Source organism: Chondrus crispus, genomic scaffold (assembly GCF_000350225.1).
Source record: "Chondrus crispus Stackhouse genomic scaffold, scaffold_295, whole genome shotgun sequence".
Taxonomy (NCBI): domain Eukaryota; phylum Rhodophyta; class Florideophyceae; order Gigartinales; family Gigartinaceae; genus Chondrus; species Chondrus crispus.
Window position 1 is genome coordinate 104,281 of NW_005179182.1, and position 7,233 is coordinate 111,513.

The 7,233-nt window shown below is 51.3% G+C and overlaps 3 protein-coding genes; 2 read left to right on the top strand and 1 right to left on the bottom strand.

Annotated features, from left to right (window-relative positions):
- Window positions 1-3,508: 3,508 nt before the first annotated feature.
- On the top strand, window positions 3,509-4,090 carry CHC_T00005464001 (hypothetical protein). Its single transcript, XM_005717089.1, has one exon. The coding sequence runs from the start codon at window positions 3,509-3,511 to the stop codon at window positions 4,088-4,090; it is 582 nt and encodes a 193-aa protein (XP_005717146.1).
- Window positions 4,091-4,113: 23 nt separating this feature from the next.
- CHC_T00005465001 (hypothetical protein) lies at window positions 4,114-5,412 on the top strand. Its single transcript, XM_005717090.1, has one exon. The coding sequence runs from the start codon at window positions 4,114-4,116 to the stop codon at window positions 5,410-5,412; it is 1,299 nt and encodes a 432-aa protein (XP_005717147.1).
- A 492-nt stretch (window positions 5,413-5,904) lies between these two features.
- On the bottom strand, window positions 5,905-7,071 carry CHC_T00005466001 (hypothetical protein). XM_005717091.1 is given in 2 exon segments: window positions 5,905-6,315; window positions 6,316-7,071. The coding sequence occupies 1 exon segment, from the start codon at window positions 7,069-7,071 to the stop codon at window positions 6,316-6,318; it is 756 nt and encodes a 251-aa protein (XP_005717148.1). The 3' UTR covers window positions 5,905-6,315.
- Between the last annotated feature and the right edge of the window lie 162 nt (window positions 7,072-7,233).

The following is a 7,233-nucleotide window of genomic DNA, read 5'->3' on the forward strand; positions in this document are numbered from 1 at the left end:
TCAACACGAGTTTTGTGACTCCGTAATTTCTCTGATACTGTACCGATGAGAAATTCGGACCGATCCCGGCCAGCAACTCACCCCCCTGTATCTTGCTGGCACTGTAGCGGATACCGCGAGCTACCGAAGACGGTTACCACTCGCGGTACACTGTGCGTGGGGGATTACCCCGGTTTAGTGAAAGGTCGCGTCTTTTCTTTGTAAGTTGGAATTCAATGGACAGCGCAGTAGTTAACCATAGGTGGAACGATAGAGAGAGGGGAGGAAGGCAGAGATGTCTCAAGAGTATTCACAAAGGATAAAGGCAATCGCCATGATCTTCTTCGCTAAGCCCAGGCTCTCTGAACCCCCCGCTCGCGGCGTTCTCAGCCCGCATCGGCACCCTAGGGCCGACGCGCAATAGAAACCCCTAATCCCGACGCGAGAGCCCCCCTCTTAGTCTTTCGACTCAGAGCCCGTCCCAACATAACGATGCCTTTCTTTCCGATATCAAGTTAGGCCATATGATTGGTCACTGCGAGGTGCCCACGTGAAAGACATTGATAGTATATATTGAAGACCTTAAGATATATATTTTAGGCTAATTACATTAAAGCAGAAGGTCAGCACAAACAATGAGATGTATAAAATGTACAAATAGAGTGGGTCCTTCAAACTACTGTAGCAACAAATCGAATGATCATCAACATCCACTCGTGCGTTACCATTTGCAAACTCCTCCTCTCTCCTCCTCTCCCACCATTACCATATCTCACTTACTCCGTCTCTCTGTCTCTCCGTCTGTCTCTCTTTCTCTGTCTCTGTCTCTCTTTCTCTGTCTCTCTCTACCTCACTAGCTCCAGCTTCCTAACTCTCTTCACATCCCCAGAGTCGTCCCTCCCTTCCCATCCTCAGCCTGCCATCGCCCTCACAAAACGCAGCTTCTTACCTCCCTCACCAACTGCAGCTCCCCCCTCCCTCACTATTCTCAGCCTCCCCTCTCCTTCAAAAACCACCGCTTCCTGCCTCCCTTTTTATCTGCAGCTCTCTTTCTCCCGGAACGTCCCCAGAGTCGTCCCTCCCTTCCCATCCTCCGCTTGCCATCTCCCTCATTAAACGCAGCTTCTTACCTCCCTCACCAACTGTAGTCTCCCCCCTCTCTCACCATTCTCAGCTCTCTTTCTCCCTGACCATCCCCAGAGTCGTTCCTCCCTTCCCATCTTCGGCTTTAGTTCTCTCTCACCATCTCCAGCATCCTGGCTCCCTCACCAACTGCAGCTTCTTGCTTCCCTCGCCATCTCCACAGTCTCAGCTCCCCGTCCTGAACTCCAGCTCCATCTCACCTTAGTCAACCCCAGCTTCCCCTTTTCCACTCCATTCCCATCTTTCAACTTTTCTCCTTGCGTACCTCGTTCCATTTCTGTTCGTGTCCCTTCCTCAGTATCGCCAGCGCCCGACCTTGTCCAGAAGGCCATGACCTTCTATAGCTTCCCACGTCAACCATTTCGAATAATCCAATTGCAGCACTACTTGTAGAGGGGGACGAATATTTACTTGTGGCGTTGGCGTACAGGAGGTCGTTCCAATCGTTTTGCCTTTACCAGATCTATGAGACTGTCACGTTTTCTCAAACCCGACATTCTTCGTCCTGTTTCCCTTCCTGTGTTTGCTGACCGCGTCATTTGTCTGTGCCACCTCAAGCTTTCTGTGTAAACCTGTCTAAACTCCACTGCTGTCATACCTTCTCGCCTCGAACCGCCTTCATCGACAACGAAATTGTGTATCTTCATGGCAGTGCACACAATTCGTGATGACTTCCGTACTGCAAAACGCAAGGGCCTTTGCAAAATGCCCCATTTGGCTACTAAAACCCCAAACGCCTGCTCTACGTGCATTCGTAGTGACGAGTGGTAGAAATTGAACGCATCTTCTGTCTCTGTAACCTGCGAGCTTGGTACAGGTGTTATGACAGTTTCGGTGCTCAAATATGCTTCGTCAGCGGCTATCCAAAATTCTTCGCACAAACGGCCCTCCTGGAGATATCTTCCTAAACTTGAGGTCTCATGACTGAGCGAGTCATGAGTCGAACCCACGCAGCTACAGCAGTATGTCAGAAAACGATAATTGGAGTCCACCATAGCTTGCACACAAAGGGCATAAAACCATTTTCTGTTGTAGTAAGACGAGGGGTTTTCTTCCTCCCTTGGTTTAGTGATTTTAACTGCAAGACCATCTAGAGCCCCGACACGCCCGTCCAACGGACTAAGTGTTTTTCTTGAGGTTTTGAAAGCGATTGATGATGTATAGAGATCTCCTTTTGTTTTCGGCAGTCCAGGAAGCCGGAGGACCACATTTAGCACACTTACAGTGTCCTCAAAAATTCTGTGGATAGTAGATTTCCTCACGTGGTAGCTTGATATGAGGTCCCACATATCTGCTCCAGCTAGTAGGCGTAGGGTGATTCCGAGGCGTATATCTGGCATGACGGTTGTTCTCTTTGACCTTTGACCCATCTCAATGTTTTTCTGAATTTTACACTGAATGAGTCGCAACAATTTCGCGAAGATGGGACGAGACATTCGGAATGCGCCGGAAAACTCCTCATCGGTATAAATTGAAGTTACAGATAAGAACGTGATTTCGTCTCTATTCATGAGGTGGGATATGCGCCAGCGATATTCGGTTGAAAAAGGGTGTGAAGGGGGATATGGCATCCAGGAGTGCTGGAGATAATATGGAGGTGGAGTCGACAAAAGGTGGTGCTAGACGGGAGACGGTTTGATGCACGGATGAGAGCGTGATGTTGGGGAGATCATCCCCACTTTCCGCTGGGCATTTTACTGACTCTGTTCAGCGCGTTTGAGACCGTTTTTACTGTGGTCGCTTGCTTTTGAGTTGTCTCAATCTATTTGTTGTCCAATGAAATTGCCTTTCTGTGAGGCTTACACTCCAGGAGAAAGGGCGCTTACTACCTCTTACTAAGACTGCCATGTTAATATTTGTATCAGCAGCAACCAATCAGGAGGCTCTGCGCGATTGCCACTGATGTGATATGCTGTGTTGGGACGGGCTCTCACTTGCTGCCAAGTGTGTGTTTTCACCACAGGCACTCTTCGTAGTGTGAGTTTATTTGTCAATCATTCTGAGTAACCGGCACGCCAAGATCACGCTGAAGGAGGCAGCTGTAACGTCAAATTTGAGCTTTTTGTTGTTCACAACCTTGTTGAGGGATCGCAAGTTGCGATGGTTCACAACCTTGTTGAGGGATCGCAAGTTGCGATGGTTCACAACCTTGTTGAGAGATCGCAAGTTGCGATCCCTCAACACGGACGTACGGGCCGCCTTCAGTATTCCTGCTGCGTGGGTGGGGCAACCCCGAACACATCCCGAACACATCCCAAACCACACATTTCCACAAATTGTGATGTAGAAGGAGGAAAAGAATAAATAGACCACCGAACCCTTTTACCTACCAACATAGTACTCTTGTGAATCAAGAATTTCAAAAGTTGAAACGAGCGCGCGCACAATGATCATCGAACTAGCCATAGGGGTCCCTACGTGGATCGTGGTTAGGTTCATCACACTAAGCCTCATCCTGACAACTCTATTATCGAGGGTGTGGACTAACGTCACAGCACGCCGAGCGGGAGTCAGGGTATCTTCTGGTGTGCCCGTTAGGTTACGGCCCCGTCCTTATAACAGGGGTTCCCTCGTCCAAGAGGAAGACGGTGAGGATAGGAGATTCAGAGGTCTCTTGTTGATAACTGTCGCCCTGACTTCTGCTGACTTGATGATGGAGTTCGGGTCTGCGTCTGTTGAGAGGCCAACTGGGGAGTTGATAGACACTGGATATTCCAGGGATGGGTTTGATTCTTTTATTGGGGCCCGAATCTCAAGCAATGGGACTTGGGAGCCCACGAGAATGGCTAGCCACAGTTTGAGGGCTACTTACGAAGTTTGGTATTCCGACGAGGCAGCAGAGAGCGGCTACAAGTTGACTGGGGAGGATCTCGAGATACTCGGGACGAAGAGCAGAGCTTCATCTTACCAGCAGGTACTCCTCAGCAGGTACTCCTCGCTGAGTCCCCGGACGACTGGATTTCCATAGGAACCGGAGACACATTTTGGGCGATGGGTAGAGCTTTCGGGGCGATTCTACGAAACAGCCACGTGATTCTTTTTAACGACTTGGAGTCGTACATCCTCAGAGAAACGGGCAATGTTACTTCGATAGCGATAATTGAGATGGTAAATAACGTGCACATGCGGTGGCTTGGAATGGAGGTATATCGCGTCATGGACCGTCTACTGGTCGTTGAGATGCATGAGGCCCCACGATTGTCGTTTGACTGTATTAGGTCGCCCGCGTATCCAAGAAGCTGGGACGTGCGTTGTGTTGATCCGAGACTTGAGCCGAATTCCGTCAGGAGACATGATGCTAGCCTACCGGGGCGAGGGGAGGACTCCCTGATGCAGCACGATGTGGTCGTAGACTTCGGGCAGCGCTCGGATCCGGATATCAAGTGGGAGTCCGTCCAGGTTTGGAGATTCTTATCAGCAAGCCAGGCCACTGGAAGGATAGATAGACTGATTATGTCGGGACCGAACATTACTGTTGCCGGGTCACGCATCTACCTGGTAGCGGTCATACGCGGAGGCCCTCAACCATCTATATGCATTCACGCACGCGGCAGGCTAGAAGGCGGAAACGGAATGGTCTGTCGCAGCAGACGATGGCCTAGCGAAATGGTAATGCTTTCGGCCTTCCAAGCGCTCCAAATAACCGCGAACAACTATGAGTTCTTATGGGAGACGTCAAGCTTCTGGGCTAGTACGGACAATGAGAGAGCAGAGACCGTAGTTAAGTGGGTCTCAACGAGTCTTGAGCACGTGCGGGGGGTATCACTTTCAGACGTGCAGACTGTCGCGACTGTGAATCACTATTTCCTAGCGGGCTTTGTAATAATTCTGCTTTCGATGGCCGCTGGCGCTGTATCCATCTTAGGTCTATCCTTAGGGAGCAGGGGCGCTCATGGAGATTACTGGTATCTAACACTGGAGGGCAGTCGTCGAGTGTTGGCTATGTCGGCTCTGAGTAGGTTGAACTGCAACCGCACTCCAAACAAGTCACCCTTGACTGCGCTCGTCAGAACAGGAGATTTAACATGCCACGTCAGCACGTACTACGGCCGCGACGTAGAAGTTTTGGGAGACGGTATAATAAAGGCAGGAAAACTGTTGGTGTTGGGAGGGCGGCGCAAATCTTCAAGGTTAACCCCCCCAGGTGGACGCCATCACATCGGTTCGGGGAGAGAGGCAGTATCGAGAGCAGCTGCCCTGACGACGGAATGTGGGGCGAGAGCCGACAATTTAGAATCCGGTGACAAAGAGAGGAGGGACACACGGACAGTAGAAGGAGGAAAAGAATAAACAGACCACCGAACCCTTTTACCTACCAACAGTGTCCCCCCACTGACTGTTGACAGTCGTTGACATCAACGCAACCCTAAAGCCGATGATCTCCGTTTCGGACGCTCTGCTTCTTCGCACCTTTTACCCTCGCCGACCACATCTCGCCCAATATTCCCAAACCACTTGCACATCCAGTACAAGCAGAGACGAACAGCTCAAAGGAGCTTACATTGTTGCCTGACACATCAATCCGTGCATTTGGCTTTCAACATGTCAAAGGGACAAAGTGTCCGAGGGTGCCCGAAACAATTTTCGTCACACCTTTCTATCTCTTTGACTTGCACTGACAGGCGTGTCTCAGCGGAATGTCATCTGTTGCGTCTGGGGAGTCAGTTCTGCCGGTAGAGTTGCCTGTCTCATTTTTGGTGAGCAAGTATATACTGTAGGACGGTGAGTTTAGAGGAAGATATTTGACAAGGTGACCACAGTAGAGGTCGCTTATCACGGTAATTCGGATCTGTCCCATTTTATGTATCCGAACTGTAGGCGTCGTCATTCTCAAGGCCAGCCGTCTACAAACGAAGCGCAGACTAGTATAAAGCCCTCATTTCGCCACGGCAGTTAGTAGGAAATGCCTCAAACACGGTGACACGATAAATTGCCGCTACCGTACCCCGTTCAATCCCCGCTCCTGATGCAATTCCGCAGCCCTACGGTACCAGTTTTCTTCCTCGCTATGGCGTCGCCTCAGCTCACACTTTTGTCGCAAAAAGAATACAGTGGAATACGGCCGCACCGATAAAACGCAGAGGATGCGAGGGAGTTGAAAAGGTATGTCCGTTGTCAGAAGGCGATTGTAATGACTGTGTTAGATTGGCAAATGTTCAGTTTGGATCTTCACACGGCCCGTCACACGGGCTCTTATGAAGGATGATGAAGCTCGACGACCTTTCCAGTCTTCATAATTTTCGGGCAATACGCCGGGACGAACATGCCGTGCCCCTTTTCATCTCCGACCCAAAACGAATCCTCTAGGCGATCGCGCAACTCTTCTCGCATCTTCTCCAGTAGGGAAGCATGCGGCGGGCAGTGGACCATATTATCTCTTTTCCAATGCTCCATATCACGGGCAATTTGCAAAATGCCGCTTTGCATTCCGCTGGACATCTCCATCTTGTAGCCATGGTCGCCCTTTCCGCCTGTGCGAAAAACGGCGGAGCTAGCGGACTTGAGTTTGCGCGGGTCCATGCGGAGGGGTTTCGAGTGGTCGTAGCCTAGGAAAGCGGAGAGCTTGTCATGGACGTGGGCGAAGCCCGAAACGGTGTCGGTGAAGTAAAGGTGGAGGATGTCTGGCTGGGCGAAGAAGGGGGTGGTGGTGTTAACCCATTTGGCGATGATGTGGTTGCGGACGCCGTTTTTGTTGGCGAGGTACTGCTCCATGGTGAGGCCCCTGACGAGGGCGGCGTTGTAGCTGTGCATGTAGTAAAAGCTGGAGATGATGACATCGCGGACGTCGCGGTGTGCGTGGATGAGGTTGCCGGCGCGGCGAAGGAAATTGAGGCAGCGGCAGTTGAGGCCCTGTTCTCGGTCGTCCTTGGTGGTGGAGTTTGTGAGGTAGACGTGGTTGGTCTTGACGAGGCGGAGCGGGGGCGGGAGGATTTTGGCCAGGGTGTCCATGGTGAGGTGGGTGCCGGAGCGGCGGTTGGACAGGATGAAGACGGTCGGGATTCGGGGGGACGCGGGGCGGCGCAGGGCGATGTAGGTGATGGAGGTGAGGAGAGGGAGGAACAGGAAGAAGGAGAAGAGGACGGAGAGGAGGGCGGATCTGTTGCGGGCGAG